We start from the raw sequence: 20,709 nt of genomic DNA on the forward strand, positions 1-20,709 counted from the left end.
CATTTTCATGCAGGACTTGTTTTTAAACGTACCTACATGAAGTACCAAAAATCTTCTGAATGCGTTAGAGTTATCCCTGCCTCTCAATTGCTCGATACAGCAGCGGCGGTGTTGTTTTTGTATGTATGTAGATAGGTAAGAAGATGAGAATATCGGTCTAGCATTCTGTACTCCCCGCCGCATTAAGCATTACGACCAGACTGCACTGTTTCCACCCCCTTGCGGTAAACACAGTAAAGGCACTGTATAGACTCTAAATAGAGTAGGTAGTTTAGTAGCTGAGACACAATACAATCGAATCCCGCAATCATCTCTTCTCTTCTCTTCATTCCACCCCACGCAGTACCACGGTACCACCTTAATAATTGCAAATCACCCAGGGCCACCACTGACTGACTGCTACACTCATTCACGCACCGCCCCATTGGCCCAATCCCAATCCTCCCCCCCCAGTCCGTAGTATAACCCCCCCCCCTCCCCCCACGTGCAACTACACCCCAGCCAAGCGGGAGGCGCCAATAGAACCGCGACCTGCTTGCACGTGGGCCGGGGGGTATGGGGGAGCCAAAGAGAGGGATGGGACTGGCACACGTGCATTTGACGGTTTTTTTTGATTTTATTGAAAAGAAAAGAGGGTTTTTTTTTGGTTGTTGGTACGGTACTGTCGGTACTGTATGCATGGGGGGGGGGGTGTCGATATTTCATGGGGGGAACGTACGGGGAGACGGGGATGAGGGATGAGGATGGGGGGAGAGAAGGGAACTAACTGTACTAGTATGGTTTTAGTTTTTGGTTTGGTTTGGTTTGGACTCAGCTATGGAGGAGAGTGAGCGAATGGCGAGTGGCTAGTGTGTGAGCTTGTCTTCTTTTTTTTTATGCTTATTTGGGAGAGAGACCCAATTGAGGTGAGATGTGTATATAGAGACCGGGGCAGATCGATGCTGGTCTTTGGTTTTGGGAACAGTACATGTAGCTAGCAGCTAGCAGCAGCAGGAGGTTTACGGTTATCAACTACTACGACTGCGACTACGGCTGCCAATACTCCAATTATATTACGTCTGCTGTCTGCTCTCTGCTGTCTGCACTCCTGTCTTGTCTACAGGAGATCGATCAAGAACGTCGCACCGTCTTGCATACACTGAAGTCTGGGCATTTCATCCAGAAGGACTAATTGTTACTGCTATCTGTCTGGTAACTCATAGCTTTTTGTCTTCAGGACGGATCTCGAGCACAAGAGGCATTGCAGTGTGCACCAGGACGGTAGTTGCTGTTCTACACATACTCCGCGCAGTACCACCACTCAGGCACAGGATTCATATATAGTCCCGAGGACGTCGTCCACCAGCACCCCCCAATTGCAATCCGATCCCACAACCAACCCATCAACAGCTACTTCTACCTAGTATAGTAGCTTATAGCTACTCCAACCAAACAAAAGTCGGCTCTCAAACACCCATAGTCAGATAGTCAGTCAGTCACTGAGCAGTCAGTTCACGATGGGGCTCCTCAGCCATGTGCGTGAGATCTACCACGCCTACTCGCCCACCGAGCGCCGCAACATCGCAATCTACATCATCGGCATCATGTTCTACAAGCTGGGGCTCGAGGCCTTCAACGGGTCCATCGTCACGCTGGCCACCGACCGCTTCGGCAGCGGGTCCACGTACAAGAAGCTCGGGATCCTGCAGGGTCTCAACCAGGCGTTTCAGGTGTGTATATTATCATATTCATATATGCCCAACTTCTTCTTTCTTCTTTCCTATTATATATCGTTAGCTAGCTGGTTCTCGGGGGGAAGTATGTAGAAACTGATAGTGGGTGACACTAGTGTGTGGGCTCGATCCTGATTGCGCCGTTGATCAAGCGCTTCCCGACCCGCTCGGTGCTCGCTGCGGCGGTCATGTTCTTTGGACTGTTGGCAGCGGTGTTGTTGGTTGTGGATGCGTCGACGGGTGGGAGGATGAAGAAGAGTGGGGAGAATAAGGCCCACTATGGTGACTGGAACCCGAACGCCCTCTTCCCGGTCTACTGTGTATGTCCCTCCCCCTCCCTCCCTCCCCCCACACTCCCCCTTCCATGACCTCTAACAGAACTTCCCCCCTGCAGGCCTCCGGTATAGCCTACGGCATGGTCGAGCTCATCCGGCGTGTCATCCCCCGCGACATCGTCGGCGGCAACGTCAACAAGCTCCGTCGCATGGATGCCACCGTGCACATCTTCTACGAGGTCGCCGGCACCGGCGGCGCCTTCGCAACCACCTACCTCGTGCTCCGCCTGGGCAACAACTACTCGTTCATTGTCACGCCCATCTTCTTCACGTGCGCTTGCATTGTCTGGAGTTTCATTTCGGTCCTTGAGTTTAAGGTTGATATTGAGCACGAGAAGAGCAACTACTTCATGCAGGTCTGGCACGGCGCAAAGTATTTTGGCGAGTCGGTGTACCGTGGTGCGGTCATTATCTTCTCTGAGAGGAAGTTTATGTGGTTGCCGCTTGGGTTTGTCTTTCCCTCCCCTCTGCTGCCCCTGTGACACAAAAAGTTGCGATATGGATCATTACCACTGACACCCCCCACCACCACACAGCTACTCCGTAGCGCTCTACGGCCACCGCTACCTCGAGTCCGGCATCGCCCCGCTCGTCGCAAAACAAGTCTTCAAGGTCTCGGCCTACTCGCAGATCCTCGTCGGCGGGTCCAACTTTGGCGAGCTCCTCGGCGCGCTCGGCGTCTTCTTCCTCAACGACTTTGTGCCCACGCCCATCCCGTGGCTGCGTGCAGACTCGCTGCTGCTCCTGATCGTCTGGGCCGTCCCGCACTACTACCCGCCCGCGAATAACGTCAACTATGCGTGGACCCTCGCGGCCGTGTTTATGCCCATCTCGTTTGGATGGGCGGCGGGCGATGTGTCGCTGGCGGCGTATATTCAGGCGTGTTTGGCACGCAGGGAGAGTGAGTCGAGGAATGTGTCTGCGCTTGGTGCGGTCATGGTATTTACCTCCCTCTCCCCAACTCTCGCATGATACTAACACACCGCACTAGGCCTTCCTCTACTCCACCTACATCATCCTCTTCGCCATCCTCTCCTCCACCCTCGGCCGCTACATCGACAGCACCATCAAGTCCAGCGGCGACGCGCACGTAGCCCTCTTCAACATCGGCGGCGTGCAGTTCACCGTCCTGGCCACCATCCTCTTCCTCGCAACGCTGATCCCGCGCGGCGCGCTGCGGCTCAACCCAGACCTGCTGGACGACGAGTCGCTGGACGGCGAGATACCGCAGGGGAAGAGCCTCGAGGAGGTCGCGGAGGAGCATAAGTTGGACATGGTGGGGAGTCGGGAGATGGAGGGGGGGATGCCGGCGGAGGCGGTGATGAGGGGGGGGTAGATGTTGTGGTTGTGGGTTGTGGGGGGCGTTGTGGTTGTGGGGGTTTGGGTTGTGGAGTTATTGGGACTAACTAGTTGGGACTGGACTGGCTGGGCATGGGGGTAATCTGTATGTGTATGATATCGATGAGAGGTTGGTACGAGTACTCTGGGTATGGGTCTATGTGGAATATAACCTCTGTCTTCTTATTATTATTCTTTTTCTTCTGTTTATCGTTCTTCATTTCTCTATCTTCTTCTTCTTCCTGTTCGTCCTCTTTTTGTATGGTTGTGTCTGTCTGATTAAGGAGTACCGTACTGCGTGCGTTTGAACACCTTGTAGGGTTAGGGGTAAACTAATCATCATAAATCATCTGGGAATGTTTATTGGCTATAAAGCATTTCCATACCGTCTGAATTTAGAGTAGTGATGAAACAGAAACCGGGGACGGTATTTATGCTTGTGAAGAGTGATGATCATCGTATTGTGAGATATCGATGGTTGCGCGAGTGATACAGGATGAATACAGACACAAATAGATATTAGTACAGTTGCATGCCGCCGGTAAGTGATTAATAACAGACCTCCTCCTCCTCCTCCTCCTCAATATATACCGCAGTGCAGCGTTTGTTAATAAACAATCAACTTATATCAACTCAATTAGGCCCGTCCGTCCCCAGCCAGCCAGTCTTCTTCCTCCGCTAACTCGTACCTCTTGTCATGCAGCCCTTCGGCTGTTTAGCCATATGTATCGATTCAGCTCCTCTTGGGCGAATCAGTCAGCATCACAGCCCATCATACACAATCACCCGTCTAGCACCTCTCACCCCGCCGTACACCACCTCTTGCCAGAACACGCCCCCCCATACCTCTCACCATCATCATACAACATCACCACGCCCCTCCACTCCTCCCGCCCCCTCAGCAGCTTCTCATTCCGATGCCACCTCCCCCACGCATACAAACAATCCACGCCCGCCCTCTGCACCCACAGCCTGTGCATCCCCGCCACCACAACCTCCTCCATCGCCGCCGCCCCCCCTCCTCCATCACCGCACCCAAACGCCCCGCCCCACGGAAACAGCTCCAGCACGTCCGCGTAGATGCTCCGCACCACGCACTCACAGAACGCCCAGAGCACCGCGCACTGGCGCGGCTCCAGCGGGCGCAGGTCCTGCCGGAAGAACACCATGCGCGAGGTGAGCGCGGGGTGCTGCCGCAGGTTGAGCGACCAGTAGCCGAAGAAGAAGGAGCGGAAGTCGAGCGGGATGTGCGTGCTTGTGGGGGTGGCGGGGGTGGGGGGCTGCGTGTAGAGGATGTGCAGGCCGCAGGCGGCGGGGAGCATGGCGGTGAGGAAGGGGATGGGCGGGGAGAAGGTGCCCGGGTGGAGGGAGGCGGCGGGGATGGGGTGTGGGTGGAAGTGGTATTTGGGGTGGGTGGGCGTGGGGGTGCGGTGGACGAGGACGCCGTGGATGGTGGTTTTGGGGGTCATTGTGGGGAGAGTGTGTGTGTGTGTGTGTGATTGGAGGAGAGGGGGAGGGGGAGGGGGAGGGGGAGGGGTGTTGATGGGCCATGATACGTGGTTATGGTAGGTAGGAAGGGACAGCTAATCGTGGTCGTGAGTCCACGGTAAACTCTCACAGACCCACCTATATTCCCCTCCAGTAAGTATTCCACTGTATGTAGCCACCCGCCAGAACATTGTGGTCAGCCCATGCCCTCTCCTTCCCTCTCCTTCCCTCTCCTTCCCTCTCCTTCCCTCCCCTTCCCTCTCCATGCCACTCCCCTTCCACTCTCCTTCCACTCTCACTATTCCCCTTCCCCTTCCCACTCCCACTCTCCTTCCACCCCCCTCCCACTCTCACTCCCATCCCCCTTCCCTCCCCCTCCCACTCCCACTCCCACTCCTTCCCTAGCGCGCCACACCCAATTCCAATCTCACCCCAAGCCCCCCCGATCGTCTCTCCATCTCTCCTGCACAGTGATGCCCGCCCAGCCCCACCTGCCTGCCCACTGCCAACCCTAACCCTGCCAATCACAACCCCTTGGCAGAAGCGCGCCTACCAAACAGAGCGGTCTTCCAAGCATTCTCAGGCATAAAAGAGTCTCCATGATGATTGGTTGGCGGTGTTTCACCCTAACCGGTTTTGCGCATTAATTATTTGCGTTGCAGGGAACAATGATAATCCGTGCTACACTGGACCGATACGTCATCGGGGATCCATATCATATCTGACGTAACTAGCGTTAACAACTGCTGTGCGCGAACCCTGCTGCCTCAAACATCCCCCCAGTGAGTGCAAGAAGTGGACAGCCCAATCCTAATGAACTGAGCCGACCGACCAATCACGAGGTTGGAGAAACTGGAGAACAGCAAGATCCCTCGCCGGTTGCTGGCGGGGAAGGGAAAAACAGAGCCTGGTCAGAGGCCTTGCAATGGTCACTACTCAAAACTAACGACTCGTATACCAGGGTAAGAACAAAAAAATGCAAGTGACGGAAACAGTAATGATTTGTATGAGAGATCACCGCCACCCCATACAAATAATCCTTGCCCTGAGCAACTGGTTCTTTTCGTGGTAAACGAGTAGGCTTTTTAGCACGACGATGCTGTCCTGGTATCTGTTGCTGTCCCTGGCACTACTACTCTGCATACATGTATCTAGAATACTAGTAGATATACTGCAACTTGCAAGTAAGGTACCTCAGATCTGCCCAGCGTAAGGTTCCTCATACAGACGCAAGGAGCCCAAACACCCCTCGACCTCCCCAGGTACACACACAAGTAGAGGAGGTACTGCTCCTGTTTGGATATGGATGCGGTGGTGCAACAGCTGCACTCGATGATCTGCTGGCACGATGCGATGGGGCTGTTGCGCCGTAGACCAAGGCCGTGGTGGCCTGCAGAGTAGATGTCACGTCATGCATGCTCTCTTCCTCTTGAGTGGCTGGTGGTTGGTTGGTTGGTCGGAGGGTAGGTGCTTGCTTGGTTGGGCGGTGGTTGGTGATTGGCCGGAGGGCGGCGGGTGCGTGCTCAAACTTGGTTAGGGGCGGTTCCTCTACTACGTAGCTGGAGAGGATGATGATGTGGTAGCATTTCCTGGGATTCCTGGGGTAGGGGAAGTCTTGTTTTGGATGATTTGGAGTTGGGAAGGGCAGGATATAAGGCTTGTGGAATGTCCCCCCGGATTGTAATCAGACAGACAGTGCAAAGCAAAGTATCAGTTTAATACTACCTCCTCCTCCTCCTCCTCTATCCTCCTTCTCGGTGCCAGTCGAGTTTGGATCCCCCCCTCTCATACCATCTTAAGCATTATTACATTACCATAAACTACATACTACACACGAGCAACAACCCACACCAACCGCAGCCATGCTCGCCGGCACCATCTTCTTCTTCCTGCGCATCCTGCAGATCATCACCCTCATCCCCATCTGGGGCATCCTCGCCTGGTTCGTTCACCAAGCCGACGAGCGCGGCCTCACCGCGCCCGACACCGTGCTCTGCCTCTTTGTCGTGGCCATCCTCGCGACCGCGTGGGCGCTCGTAACGCTGTTCCTCTTCCACCGCGGGCGCTTCACGGACCTGTGGGTTGCCGTTGTCGATCTGTGTTTCTTTGGCGTGCTCATTGCGGGCGTGGTGCTGCTGGGCAGGGTTGCGGAGAACACGGACTGTGTGGGCGCGTGGTCGAATGCCGGGTGGGGTAACTGGAATGTCGGCGTGAGGGTCGATAGGACGTGCTCCATGTATAAGGCGGCGTGGGGGCTGGGGATTTTGAATGTGCTGTTGTTCTTCTTTACGGCGGTGATGGCGGGGATGATTTGGAGGAGGGGGAGGGACGCGACGGTTGGTGAGAGGAGGGGACGGTATTGGTAAAGTAGAGTGGAGGGTTTGGGGAGTAGGGAGAGATGAGTTATGATGAGTGAATGATTGTGATGTTTGATGTTTGGGTGTGTTTTGCGGTCTGGAAGCGTTCTTTAATGGAGTTTACTCTTTTTTTTTCTTTGTCTTTTTTTTTTTTGGTTAATGAGTGTAGGATGAGGACGGCGGAGTACACGTAATGAGGTTGCGGTGTGGATAGCCTTTGTATAACAGAGTCAGCTGTGGTTTAATGCAAATATCGTCTTTTTAAAAAAGAACTTTTGATCGTACTACTGCAGTGGTTTCAATTGTGATGACACTCGGACAATCAATAAACAACAGCCAGGGTGGGGGTGGGGATCATTACCCTCTAGTCAGCTGGTTTACTAAACTTGGCTCCAGCGCCTATCTACTACCTTGACAGAAATAATAACCCTAATTATGACTCGACTTGGCGATCTGATTGGGGTACATAGCTCCTGGGCTGACTAAAAGGTCCTTCCTTTCTTGAGTATTGTTAGCTTTAAACATAATTGCTTCACCCCATCAAACAGTTTTACATACGGGAGTTGAGAGGATAGTTCTGAGACTAATAGTGTATCCTACAACGCTCAATATAACGCAGCGTATCTAAAACGCCGAGTTGGACCAATTGGACTACACGCACCCACTAGGATTAATCATGAAATATCACTCGGTTTCGGATGCACTGGGTACCCCGCTCTTTGTTTTTGTTTTTTTGTTTAATTCATTAATTGCATGCTGGGTATCCCGCTCAAATCCGAGGTCTGCAGGCTCAAATTTAGGACTTTCAGTTTCTTAACGCCTGCTAATATACTAGAAACACGCCTCACCATGAAAACGGTGGTTAGCCCTGCGAAAATCAAGTCCAACAGCCAACTTCTCTCCCCAAACTAAATTATAAACGCTAACAATAGTGAGTAGGAGACAGGATTACGCTATTATGTTTTATTTCTGCGTTAGATAGTATTTTCTCGCGTCTTTGAAGACGTAGAGAGCGGGGAGATTGGATTGATATATAACCCTAACCCTGTTCCATTTGCCGGCGGCCCTCTAAGGTTTTGTTGCAAGTAGGTGCACTACTTACAATTATCGTGGCCATAAAGACCGGGACTTATACCATCTCCATAGGTTCTGAAGTGAGATAGTACAACCATGCACGCGTAGATGGAGGGACGACCTCGCTGCCGCAGACACAGCGCCTACCGTACACCCTCAGTCCTGGCGTATGTAGCAAGGTGTAACCTGACGCTTCAACGTTCTCACAGGGCAGAAAGGGGGTATGCATCACTTACCATCCCCCCCTCCTACTTGCCAAGTTCCACGTCGGCCATTAGGCATAAACACCCGTTTTCCTCCTGGAAGTAGAAGAGATATCGCCGGCGTATAGATATATACGACATAAATATTAGTAGGAAGATAAGGGGTAGATGGGATACGGCATGACATGGATGGCAAGAGGGCGGGCGGTGGAGGTTATCCTATAGGCGGGCTTAATCTTGGCCGGCCTTGGCAATGGTCGCCGCACATGACATCCCGCTAGTGTTCGAGGCGCCGTCACTGCATACTACGCAAGATGCGCAAGATGTACCGCCTATAGATCTGCGTGAGATGTTCTTCTGCTCCCTGGCGAGGGTGGTTGGAAGTCATTGATGGGGGTCGTGCGGGGGCGCGTCATGTATTATCACCCGCTCTGCGGTCTTGGCTGGGCGTCGGGTTCCTGCGTCTTGTTTTGAAGATTGGGTGATATGACTGGCTGGTATAGACGAACTCCTGGTGTGCGTGGGAAATGTGGTGACAGCAGCGGATGTCGGTGCGGGTGGTGGTGTGTGAGACTAGAGAGTGTATAACAGTACTATCTATCGTTGGAGATTCCTCAATCTTGCGCATGAGTGCTAGAAACATATATAAATTTGTCGAATTGAAACATGCCTGTGCTGGAGGTTGGATAAAGGACTCAGGAGATTTGTATGCAGGACCCGTGGTGTGTGGCCACCCGATAAAGCTATATAGGTTCCACCACGGACGGGTCCAGGGGAAATAGAGTTTAAGCTGTAACTGTTAGTGATTCATAGACTTGTAGAAGGAAGGTTGGTATTGTGTCCACGGCCAAGGGCGTAATGGGTTGCAAACACTGCGCCTGCGCGTTGCACCTCTAGGTGTTTGAATCAAATTAATGAATTAAACAAAAAAAAAAAAGGTGTTTGAATCATACACCAGCACTCGATTCTGAAGCTCCAATCGCAATGCTTGATTAAGTTCCAGTCGTGACGTTAGATATGTGGTCTTGAAAGTAATAAGTAGCACAGAGTGTGAAACAGGCGTTCTCTCCGGACCTCCTATCAGAGAGCTTTTATTAGCTAGATGTCACCAATAAATGAAACCTTTATACCTGAGTTCCTCGCCAACCCGCCCTCCTTTTTTGAAATCGTAACACAACACATCCCTCCCCGCAGCAGCAGCCTGTAAGCGAATCAGCATCCCCTTACTTACCCACTCACGATAATTGTTTCACCGTATACCTGTCTACTTATACCTTTCTGCCATGCCATCATTGCCGGAAGTCGTGTGTGTGGAACAAGCAAGCCACAACCTCCCGAAACACACCATCCCGGAACATACAGAGCGTCCTAAGAGGATACATAAAACTGACGCTCAATAGCCCGCCTCCACGAGATGTCTGGCCGAAATAACAACTGCACTACTCCAGCTCGGCGACGTCACCTGTCAGTACATAACTGAACTGCTCGCATCCCAGACGCACGTACCCCCCCCCCCCCCCCACCACAGCTCGCGGGGTTTCAGACGATATTAGCACTTGACCCCACTCACCGACAATGCGACGGTCAGCTTGAGATGGAAGACTTTCCGCTGGGTCGCGATCGAGCCAGGTATTATAAGTGGGTAGTCTTGTGTTCCACGGCAGGGGCGCTCGAGTGTCGTATTCTCGTGTCAGTGTGTGCTAAGACCAGAAATATTGGTATAGTTTGGGGAACATATAGGTGCATGTAGTTGATGTCTCACATCAGCGCGAGTGACCTGTGGTGATAGAGGTGATAGGGCCAGCTTATCGGGTTGTTGTGATAACCCTAGCCCCGCAACTCGTAGGCTGGGTTTTTCGTATCACAGCAATACATGTAGCAAAGGTGGGGTTTAATTGATTAATATATAATTAATTAAGTTATATGTAATCAAGCTTTAGAGTATGTATGTACTGATGCACGGAATTCTACAAAAGAACATGTCAGGAGAGAAGCTAGGCACCTTGCAATTGGGGGCATGCTATGTGCTTACATGTAGTTCATGCATGCCACTTGAGAAAGCACTCAGAATCAGCCACCGTGGAAGGAAGATACACATCTCTCCTCTACTCGACAGCCACCACACAAAAGCTAAGAGCTAGATCAGTCCCCCCAGGCCCATAGATTAGAGCCGTAGCCACTTCGCTTAGCCCAACCACTCAGACAGAGCCCCTAGAAGCACAGATATGATTAGGGTTAGGGGGTTACGCATAGATTGATTGATTATAAGACTCGCACGGACTAGCTAGTACTCGTAGACTCATATTGCGTGTGCTGTCGTTAGATTAGTAAGTTACTCTACTCCATTCAGCTATCGATCTAGAGTATGTACTCTATCTATTCTATGTACCCTGGGCCTGTCTCGTCTAGTCGTCTTTCGATCAGCTTCCTCAATCGAAGGATTTCTCTTTTCTTTACATAACGTCTAGGGTACTGCGGCAATCAACTATGCCTACATAGTACTCAAGTACGCTAATTCTCGAAGATATGATCGTCAGGTACATCCATCCTTTCAACCGAAATAACTCGGCTGTTTCTAGCTCGAGGGGACTCGGATACGATGTTGTGATTCAGCATAGACATAGGCAGCCGCTACATATGCATTGCATTGTGGTTTGGCTATGGCTATGATACATATCTATTTGCAAATCGAGCACGAGGTAAAGTTTTCGAGCCCCTCTGCCCCGCCTCGATCCGCGCCCAGGAAATCGTCAACCTCATGCACAGCATAAGCTTAAAAACACATCAGCAGCGATGGACTAACCAGATGTTTCACCAGCTCGAATTTCGTCTGTCTGCCGGGCCTAGTTGAGCCGCGGCGGGCCAAGGTGTGTGTTTTGGGTCGAGATGCGCGCGGAAGGAGCTTGTACTCGAGGTTATCTAGTGTTGATCGGCGGCGGGACTGTAAGTATAAGCCACCAAGAGCCGAATGATCCGGGGATGCACCGTCAATTGTGATGATACTAGCGAGAAAGAAAAAAAAGCGACCTGTCAAACCTGAGGGCCAACGTTGAATGATTACAATATATGCACTTTGTCTGCTCGTTCATTGAGAATAAATTAATGATTGCACTTACTGGAAACTTTGGGGCCTTCTGGAATTCCGACGTTGATCGACGATACTTCTTCACCTCTGCCGTATTCCGGGGACAGGAATTAAACTAAACTAATCATGCATACGGAGCCGTCCGTACACTGATGCAACCAAGAGAAATCACACTCGGTGTCAAAACAAGACAAGGCCAGGCTGCATTGCATGTATTAGCTAGTGCTGAGAAAGAAGAACTTAGTGTTTTATGCAAGGGTTTTCTTTACCCAGTCGAGTATGCATGTGTAGAAGTAAGGGTTTTGTGTCCAGAACTTGAGGTATAACTCTTGATATGGGCGATATCGATTGCTAGAGTAGATATGTGCATACCTGACACCACTGTCTTAACATACTTACAGCACCTAAAGAACGAGCGGTTTCATTTGCCTCGATGATACTATCTAGCCAGAGACACCCGTGATGTTGATTAACTTAATAGAAATCCGCCAATAAAAGCCAAACACGGACAACTACTCAGGCAAGCCTTACCCCGACATTTGAACACTTCGATAATGTGCTACATATACCTTTCACAGAAATTGCGCCCGTGATGTCTATTTTTCGATGCTGTACTGCTGTGGTGCAACGAGGCTCAGCAAAAAGCATGTTCGAAGACGCATGGTCATAACCTTTCCGTCCGGAAATCATCCGTAGAGCTCTGGTTGGTCGATCATGGGTTGGGGCGAATCAGTTGTCTCGCACTTCCCAATCAAGCCCGTACGCGCGCAAGCTTTGAGATTCACCGGGAAGCCATTTGGAACGGTCTTGTATTGGACCCACACCGGCGATAAGGCCGTACCGAAGCTTCCACCAGTGGCTCTCGAAACGGAAGTGAGCTTGACGTTCGGTGTCTCAAGAGGTATATCAAGTTGACCATGTTAATATTGTAGAGTGTATCTGCGCCGATATTGTGAGCTTCCAGATGTGTCCTTCCACGCAATCTTTCTCAGAAATAAAACCTTACTAATGCATGCATATCTACTCTACTCAAATAGACGCTCTGATTTTGCGGGGGGAAATCCGGGATGGTAAAGTACTTTTTTGCGGTTTTCTCTCTTGGACGATTGGGTCATAGCACCACACCCACATCGCATGCTTTCGGGAGAGAACTCACTCCTCACGCACCCATGGCGTAATAAGATATTAGATGCAGATGGAACACAACTATCCGCCGACTTTACTTGTTCGGGAGAGAAGGACGTTAGAGAAGGCCAGTATCTCCACAATTTCCATATCCACCCCCTTGCTCCACAAAATACGAGTACCCTGTGTAGTACTTTACGTATGTAGGCACCCTAGAGTACCCATCTGAGTACAAGTGTAGGTACAGGACACAGGTAGCTACTGGATTGGGATAGAAGGACTACTACTCGGGGCAGGCAAGAAGAACCTGAAAATGACTTTTTATGGTAACGACCTCTGATTTGCGGCTGGCAAAAAGCTACACCAAATTGAGCCTCTACTTGCAGCTTACATTTTCAGGTTCTTCTTGCCTGCCCCGAGTAGGCAGTTATGTAAGTACCGCGCACCTTACGCTTTTCTACACTGTCACTTGTGGCGGACAGGTTAGCTAGGCCAGGGTTCATCTTCACCATCACCCTTACTCGCAGGGATGGGCTCAGGGTTACCACTAAACTACTCCTCGTACCTGCTACTTACTACTAAGGGCGTCCCCTCTCCCACACACCCTCTCTTTTTTTTTCTCCCTCCCACGAATTAAATGGTTCGACATTTTACATATATTGTCGAGATCCCCCTCCCCACACCCATTCTAGGCCGGAAATACTCAGCAAGGTGTTTAAAGTAGTATCGATTTCCAGCTTCCTGTGCTTACCTGCTTGCCTCTCACCCCAGCCCTGGTGGTGGTACTCGTCAATCAATCAATTCTTTTTTGACGTGTCTTGGAATAATGAGGGTGGGTAGAGGTGCATTTTACTTGGGCTTTGGGATAAGAACTAACATTGACAAAAATAGGCCTGAATCAGTGCGCCCTCAGAATAGTTTGCTGAGGATAGGATTCTTCAATAAGACAGAACTTGAATTACTGCGACTACCCCAACGCACTACTGCAACTACTGCTACTACACAGCTACAAACCGAATTTTAAAGAACTGCAAACATGCTGTCTCAATCCAATATCTCCTCAATAGTAGTTACCTATGTCTGCACGTTCCTCTCTGCCATCTTAATAGTCACCCGCCTCCTCTTTCGCTTCCACCGCGGCGAACGAATGTACACGGACGACACATGGATGGGAATATCGTTGGCTCCATTATTTATCAGATTGGGCATAATACACATGGTGCTAGTCTATGGAACAAATAATATCGACTTTGATAAGATTAATGTGATGGGTATGAGTGAGGAGGAAATGCATCGAAGGGTGGTGGGAAGCAAGTTGATCTTGGCTAGTAGAGTATTTTACGCTGGATTGTGAGTCTTTGATCTGGGTTTGAAGGAAAGGAAATTCATATGAGTAGATGGACTAATTTGGGAGAGGTAAAGTCTGTGGTGTATGAAAGTTTGTATTTTGGGATTCTATGAGCGCCTGACGGCTAGGTCAAAACCGTATGGTCTGCTTATCGATTTTACGTACTTGACCTGCGGGATCACTTTCATTGCGGTGATACTTGGGACCGTACTTGAATGCCGCCCCTTTCCTGTATATTGTAAGTCCTCTTCAGCCTGGTCAATCAACCATTTTTCATACTAATATGTCGCAGGGCAAATGTCGCCATATCCTGGAGGTGAGAAAAAAAAATAGTATTGCCGCCTTTTCCTTCTGTTACTGACAAAATTTATAGAGTGTGTGAAAGCTGTCGCGCAGCTATTAACCATGGCAACTTTCAACATACTGACTGACGCAATGCTCATCCTCATTCCTTTACCCATGGTTTTCAAATCCAGACTTCCTCTCATCAGGAAGATTCAACTCCTAGTCCTCTTTGGCCTCGGATTTTTCGTTATGGCTGTTACAATTGTCCGTCTGCCAGTTATCATTGGTGATCAGTCCGTGCAGAAGGCACGTACACTATGGGCTTCAATTGAGTGCTTTGTGGCCTGCGTAGTCGCAAATGCGCCAGTTCTTAACTCGTTCATACAAAAAGTGCGCAAACACGCAGCCACTGAACACAACCAATACCAACTCAACTCTTCATATGCGAGACGACGACGTATGCCTGTAACGGGTCAAGATAGTGTTGGATCCCTGACGAGGAATGATGAAATGATATCTGTGATTGAGGTTAGTCTATCACCAGCCCAAACAACTATCCAAGACAATTTCTAACGTTCAAATATCACAGACTCGGACAGAGGTAGTCCAGAAGATAGATATCAATCTCGACGAGTCCATGAGCCGGTCGAGATCGAAGAAATCGCCATGGCGGGGAGACTTTTTGGGAACACAGATTTGGACAGAGTCCGAGACGGAGACGGAAAACTTGTATTCTTACCCGCCTAGAGTGGTCCTGAAGACGGATAGATCCGGATCTGTTTAATATGTACCTTCTTTCTTTCTTTCTAATTCTTTCTTCTTATTTGCAGCATTAGTTATGGGCGTTTTTGGGTAACACATACATTATATTTGGCATGGGATACATGTAGAAAAATGGGGATTAAGCTTTTTACTTTATATTTCTTGGGACAGCGGAATTTTTGGTGGGATGGGTTATATTGGGTTAGCGGCCTGCATGGGGAAGAACATAAGATTTCACTTACATGTAGTTTATATTGTGGATATTCCCCTCTTTTTTAAAAAAAAAAACCTTACGAATGCATTAGTTAATCGGTTTCGAGGCTCAAAAAAAAAGAGGCCTAGGCCTACTAACTAGAGCTAGGAACCCTTGGTTCAACGCCCAATATTCCTGGATCATCCCTTACCTGAAATTTCGCTTAGGCACTCTCGAGTACTTTTCTGCGGGTGCAGTGCGAGAGAGGTGGGTGTCAAGTACGCGCGCAGGGTGCATGGTCTAGATTTCCATACGTATGCGTACCTGCAGTTATCAAGCCCGTGGGTGTATGCAGTGTTTGTCCGAGTTTGGCCAGCCGAGTGATGAATCATGAATGGGGAGTCATATGTTGATTAAACTGTTTAAGGCAGTTGCTGTATATTGGAAACGTCGTTACTTGCAATTGTCTCGGATGGAAATACAACTACGTAATATATGAGAACGTCTATTTTAGCCATGGTGAGGTGTGTATGTGTAGTATATACATGTAGGTTTATTAGGTGCACATGTAGCATGGTCAAGGGTTGCAAGGAGGTTTTTGGCAGGTGTTATTAGCCGTATTTTTAAGAGTATGAAATGATAAATTTATAAAGCTGATAGTTCTAGCGTACTCTGAGCGGTCGTCACTTCACCAGATCAGTTCACAGCATTTACAGCTTTTGAGTCTACGTACTGTTTCCTTCATCAGAGGGGGATCGTGATTTGTAGTTTATGAACTGTACAAAGTAGTTACATTATATGGCATCGGATCTAAAGTCTAAAGGATGATAGTCCCAAGCCTTTTAAAAGGTGGCAACCCCGCTCCAGATCTGCTCGCTCAGTGTAGCGTTCTCCTTAACCACCTCCCCAATCGCAGGAATCTCCCACTTCAACAAGTCACTCACCATCCTGCCAAAAACAATCGACCCAGGAACGTTAAGATGGGTTCTATCATTGTCATTCAGCGCCAGCTTTAGCGATGCAGGTTGGCCAATCTGCTCGAGGTAGTGCACCGAATTCTTCCACAGGTCAATGTAGTGGGTTTCAGTCTCCTCGGCGACCTCCATGGCGTACCCGGCCCAGGGAGCGAGGGTATCGGCGATGGTGCCGTTGGCGTTGTAGTTACGACGTGAGAGCGAGGTTACGAGGACCTGTGAAGTGTTAGTTTGGGAAACTTGAGAGTTTCACACTTAAGGTTGAAGAGTTACATACAGGTTCACCGTTCCTTTCTTTGACATCGGCTACCATCCGGCGGAGGTTTGTCTTGAAGGTTTCAGTGTAATTGGTGAGTTTCATATCGTTATGCCCAAACTAATACACAACAGTAACGTTAGCAACATGCTCTACTCAAGGATTCTAATATAGTGACATACCTGAATTGTAACATAAACGGTGCTGTTACCAGCATATGCCTCTACCTTCCCCAACACCGTGGCCCAATCCCCTCCTGAGATGAATGAGCTCGTTGTAGCACCATTGTGACCATAGTTTATGGCAAAACTCGGCGCCTTGAGTGTGAAGTTCTTGAATCCGTCACCCCAACCTATACACAAGATCAGATTTCGCCCAAACCAAAAACGGACTGGTGAATAATAACTTACCCCCGCCATTGGCAGCCTGAGTAGCAGTCGTGGAGTCTCCTGCCAAAAGGAACACCGAAGGCTTCGATTCGGCAGCCTTCTGGTGCTTTGCTGGGGCAGCTGCTACAATCTGGAACGAGACTCCGAGGAGTGAGAGAAGAACTGAAACTTTCATTATGGCGAGATTGTGGAGAATGATGGAGCTGTGGACTGAACAACGAGTCGAGGGCGGAACCAGCAGTTTATTTATCTTCCATAATTTTGTTCGCTACCAGGTTGCGTAGATTTAGCTTTTCCCTTCCCCCGGATGAAGGGGGGTAATACTAATATCAATGGCATCTGTTCCTGTTTTTCTGCTGTACTTTGAAGCGAGAAAGGCTGTATCTGGGGTGAGGCTAAATTTCCCCAGCATCTCTGTATGCAGCTCGGTGGGATGGAGTAAAGATTTCCGTCTGGGGCTAAATGCTTAGCTTTTCCCCCACATATTCGGTGTGTCGTACCGGGTGAGGATTCGGAATAATGCGAACCGAAACCTGGGCATTCGGAAGTCGGTTGGGCGGAGTCGGCACGGTGCAGTGCGTAGTATAATGGAGGAATCTATTTCGACGATCTGAAGACTTTTGTGTCAAAACTCCGACAAATATAAGGACTGCAGACATCACCGAGCTTTTTCGCTTGCCAAGTTGCAAGTGATAATCCATGATGCAACGAGAGAAACCAACTAGTGCACTTACTTTGCCGCTCATACAGTGGATAGATGATTGACTTCTGTAGTCTTAGCGCTAAGAATGATAACCCAAACTTGACTTGTGAACAACTAGCTAAACCCGAGATCATGATAGTAGCTTGTCATCGTTTAAAATCCTGGCTTGGTAGAACCATGAATTTCTTTATGCAAATATATGTAGTTATCCCAAGGTCAGGTTTTGATTGCTCGAGTAATTATTAATTGTGGAGAGCGGTGGCTTGAGCTCTGGAACCTATTCGTAGCCGATAGGAGATGATGGATTGGGATGAGATGAGGTTGATAAGTTCAAAAGTGATAAACTTTGGCTACGTTTACTCTCCCACACTTCCTGACAGCGTACTAACGTCATTCCATCTTGGCGATTCGCTCGGCTATAACTAACACACAGTGCCTGAGAACAGAAGCACTCAGCTCAAATCTCAACTACATCATAACTTACACCACCCAGATCATGACCCAGGGGAATCCAAGCGCCCATAGAGACCGGAATAGCAGGAATGGCAAGAAACAGAGACTTGACAGATGAGGGAATGAAATAAATGTATGACAAGATACCGTTCCTTCAAAATTGCAATCGTCTTGGAATTAAGATAATGCATCTCACGCTCAATTCTGATATATGCTTCCCCCTATTCTGTTCCTTTATGAATACATACATGTAATCACCTCTATCTCATATGTATCATCCATGCTTCACCGGCTCAATTACCCACTAATCCCCTTTCTTCTTTTCCGCGAGTTGATTTCGCGGTCGCCCGCTGTCACAATATCGATCAAACCTCCTAGGTTCAAGGATTCGGCATCGATACCCCTAGCCCTGCAACGGAGAAATATCGGTGTTCGCAGACTTCTCCGACCTCCCTTTTTTATGCGGGCGATAGAAGTCGTCCCTGATTTAGATTGTGGGGTGTGAGACACTGAATGGGGGAAGTTCACTAATTGGGTACCTACAGCCGACATAGACATCAATAGGGGGGAGTGTACTCTAGCGAGAGTGGGTTTCTTTTTTTAAGCTTATTTGCACATATGATCCAAGAATTGTGGGGTAAGATGTGATCATGAAAAGGTATGTAAGAAGCGGAAATTCGTCTGAATTTGTTTCCCTGTAATATACAGAAAGATATATATGTATGGAGAGAGAATCATGATAACCCAACATCAGGATCACCTCAAGTTTTCATTCCCAACTAGCATCAATAAAGCAGTCATATAAACCCATGAAAAATCCTCCCACATCTTAATCATTGCGGCCCGGAACTACCACAGACAGCTAACTCCGGGGTTGGAGCACCGCAGGCCTCCGCACACGCCTGTATGTTTTTGTTCTTACAAATGCACGATTCCGGATACGATTGTGTACAAACGAAATCGTTGATACAACCCTCGTACGTACCCGTTGGACATACTTTGGCGGGCGTAGGCTCCGATGGAGCAGGTGAGGGCCCGGGGCAGTAGGACTTATCGGTTGGTAACGCGGAGATGAGTGTTAGGAGAAGAGCCAAGAGGAGGGTGATGATGAGAAGCTTCATGATGATTATCGCGATGGGCTAGGCGGTGTTAGCATGAGTTCAGCGAGAACAAGGTCAGGAGAAAGGAGCACACCAGTTGAAGGGATTGATGAGGATACTCGACGGTGAGGAGGTACTCGACGGTGAGGAGGAGGCGCTGGTTGATGTTTGGGAGAAAATCAGCTCCCTTATGTACTAACTCCCCAATTGTCGTGGCGTGGTCATTGCGTCAATGCTGGGCCTCCAACCAACCCATAGGCCAAAAACAGCCTACCAACAACGCATCGTCACTGGCCGAGGAAGAGAAAAGCAAAGAAAAGAACCCTTCAAAGTGCTGAAAGGACCTGTCGATCAATCATGCCGGGATGCTCAAGTACCATTAAGAGTGTGGTAGGGCACTGTGTGAGACATATATATGCCTTTTGGGTGAGCTGTCTTTTGCACGAGTGGAGTTTGGCATGCAATAGATACGGGCTCTAGCCGTGAGCTTGAACCTCCCCTCTTCTACACCTCGTATTCGATCCTTCATGCCCTAACTGGACTGACCAACAACATCACAGACAAACATGCAAAAACTATAATTATAATAAAACCCTAGGTATATCAATCAAACTACCGCAGTGGTCGTTCCGTTCACGACCTCAGCCTCGAACCACGTCCCAGCAACCGGCCCGCCAAGCCCCGTCTTCTCCGCGAACGCAGACAAGTTGAACCCCGCGATGACGCTCAAATCAACATCTGAGAAGGAAACATCAAAACCTTCTGGCTGACGATACAAGAAAAATACATATCTGTTTCAGTTCAATCAGTAATTGGGCATCATGTGGTACATACATCAGGTGGCACGACATACCTGTGTGGACCTGAGCCAGCAGGCGGGTTAGGACCGCGATATTCGTTCGCCGCAGCCGTAGTATTAGTAATGATGTTGCCGTTGGGCGAGCATTCGGAACCAATGATGAGATCACTGGCAATGTAGTGTCTTATATTCCGTCGGGTGGGAGTCTCGCGACTGGGTGCGTCAGGGTCTACTATTACACCCACGTACTTATCGGTCTTGCTGGGTTGTAGGCCGCGAATTGAAATGATGGGTGCGATCTGGGAATCTATCTACAACATCAGCTCTCATGCGAGAAGCATCACCCAGGAAAGCTATATGTACCGTTGCGACCAATGCGAGCCCCGGGGGCAAGGGCTGTTATAGTGCCGTTTTTATAGTCGAAACTGAGATACGCGAGCGCAGAAGGCTCGAAGAAAGGTATAACATCCGAAACAATTTCAGCTGCTTCGAACTTTTCTGCGATGATTTCGAGTTCAGCTGAGGTGGGGGGTGCCGCTGCGGTGTGGGCGCAGACAGCCGCGAAGGCGGCGGAAAATACGAAGACACGGACGAGCTTAATCATTTCTGTTCTATTTACTTTGAGACTTATGAAAATGGTGGGCGTATTGCAGGTATTTATGAAATTTCACGCAAGTATATGTGCTTCAGGTACCTGCCTACTCTAGCTCAATGTATGCAAGACGGATGA

General features: G+C 49.4%; 9 protein-coding genes across 9 annotated transcripts; 4 read left to right on the top strand and 5 right to left on the bottom strand.

The window, feature by feature from the left end:
• Positions 1–1,496: 1,496 nt before the first annotated feature.
• On the top strand, positions 1,497–3,383 carry LAJ45_03513 (uncharacterized protein; the record flags this gene model as incomplete). Its single annotated transcript, XM_046113099.1, has 5 exons — positions 1,497–1,709; positions 1,829–2,032; positions 2,107–2,495; positions 2,584–2,986; positions 3,039–3,383. 5 exons carry the CDS (start codon positions 1,497–1,499, stop codon positions 3,381–3,383), a joined length of 1,554 nt encoding a protein of 517 aa, XP_045973976.1.
• Positions 3,384–4,185: 802 nt separating this feature from the next.
• On the bottom strand, positions 4,186–4,854 carry LAJ45_03514 (uncharacterized protein; the record flags this gene model as incomplete). The annotated part of the gene is made up of 1 exon (XM_046113100.1): positions 4,186–4,854. The coding sequence occupies one exon, from the start codon at positions 4,852–4,854 to the stop codon at positions 4,186–4,188; it is 669 nt and encodes a 222-aa protein (XP_045973977.1).
• A 1,881-nt stretch (positions 4,855–6,735) lies between these two features.
• LAJ45_03515 (uncharacterized protein) lies at positions 6,736–7,239 on the top strand (the record flags this gene model as incomplete). Its single annotated transcript, XM_046113101.1, has 1 exon — positions 6,736–7,239. The coding sequence occupies one exon, from the start codon at positions 6,736–6,738 to the stop codon at positions 7,237–7,239; it is 504 nt and encodes a 167-aa protein (XP_045973978.1).
• Positions 7,240–9,292: 2,053 nt separating this feature from the next.
• Positions 9,293–9,800, bottom strand: LAJ45_03516 (uncharacterized protein; the record flags this gene model as incomplete). Its single annotated transcript, XM_046113102.1, has 5 exons — positions 9,293–9,400; positions 9,461–9,494; positions 9,582–9,584; positions 9,638–9,708; positions 9,768–9,800. The coding sequence occupies 5 exons, from the start codon at positions 9,798–9,800 to the stop codon at positions 9,293–9,295; spliced, it is 249 nt and encodes an 82-aa protein (XP_045973979.1).
• Positions 9,801–11,171: 1,371 nt separating this feature from the next.
• On the bottom strand, positions 11,172–11,877 carry LAJ45_03517 (uncharacterized protein; the record flags this gene model as incomplete). Its single annotated transcript, XM_046113103.1, has 5 exons — positions 11,172–11,225; positions 11,311–11,426; positions 11,624–11,679; positions 11,727–11,793; positions 11,862–11,877. The coding sequence occupies 5 exons, from the start codon at positions 11,875–11,877 to the stop codon at positions 11,172–11,174; spliced, it is 309 nt and encodes a 102-aa protein (XP_045973980.1).
• A 429-nt stretch (positions 11,878–12,306) lies between these two features.
• Positions 12,307–12,666, top strand: LAJ45_03518 (uncharacterized protein; the record flags this gene model as incomplete). Its single annotated transcript, XM_046113104.1, has 3 exons — positions 12,307–12,465; positions 12,525–12,544; positions 12,630–12,666. 3 exons carry the CDS (start codon positions 12,307–12,309, stop codon positions 12,664–12,666), a joined length of 216 nt encoding a protein of 71 aa, XP_045973981.1.
• A 1,087-nt stretch (positions 12,667–13,753) lies between these two features.
• On the top strand, positions 13,754–15,134 carry LAJ45_03519 (uncharacterized protein; the record flags this gene model as incomplete). The annotated part of the gene is made up of 5 exons (XM_046113105.1): positions 13,754–14,067; positions 14,140–14,303; positions 14,358–14,381; positions 14,439–14,878; positions 14,940–15,134. 5 exons carry the CDS (start codon positions 13,754–13,756, stop codon positions 15,132–15,134), a joined length of 1,137 nt encoding a protein of 378 aa, XP_045973982.1.
• A 1,013-nt stretch (positions 15,135–16,147) lies between these two features.
• Positions 16,148–17,263, bottom strand: LAJ45_03520 (uncharacterized protein; the record flags this gene model as incomplete). The annotated part of the gene is made up of 5 exons (XM_046113106.1): positions 16,148–16,495; positions 16,557–16,655; positions 16,718–16,887; positions 16,946–17,192; positions 17,249–17,263. The coding sequence occupies 5 exons, from the start codon at positions 17,261–17,263 to the stop codon at positions 16,148–16,150; spliced, it is 879 nt and encodes a 292-aa protein (XP_045973983.1).
• Positions 17,264–18,913: 1,650 nt separating this feature from the next.
• LAJ45_03521 (uncharacterized protein) lies at positions 18,914–20,583 on the bottom strand (the record flags this gene model as incomplete). The annotated part of the gene is made up of 6 exons (XM_046113107.1): positions 18,914–18,982; positions 19,079–19,219; positions 19,275–19,337; positions 19,797–19,971; positions 20,034–20,286; positions 20,343–20,583. The coding sequence occupies 6 exons, from the start codon at positions 20,581–20,583 to the stop codon at positions 18,914–18,916; spliced, it is 942 nt and encodes a 313-aa protein (XP_045973984.1).
• Positions 20,584–20,709: the final 126 nt, after the last annotated feature.

Source organism: Morchella importuna (assembly GCF_003444635.1).
Source record: "Morchella importuna strain M04M26 chromosome Unknown Morimp01GS007, whole genome shotgun sequence".
Taxonomy (NCBI): domain Eukaryota; kingdom Fungi; phylum Ascomycota; class Pezizomycetes; order Pezizales; family Morchellaceae; genus Morchella; species Morchella importuna.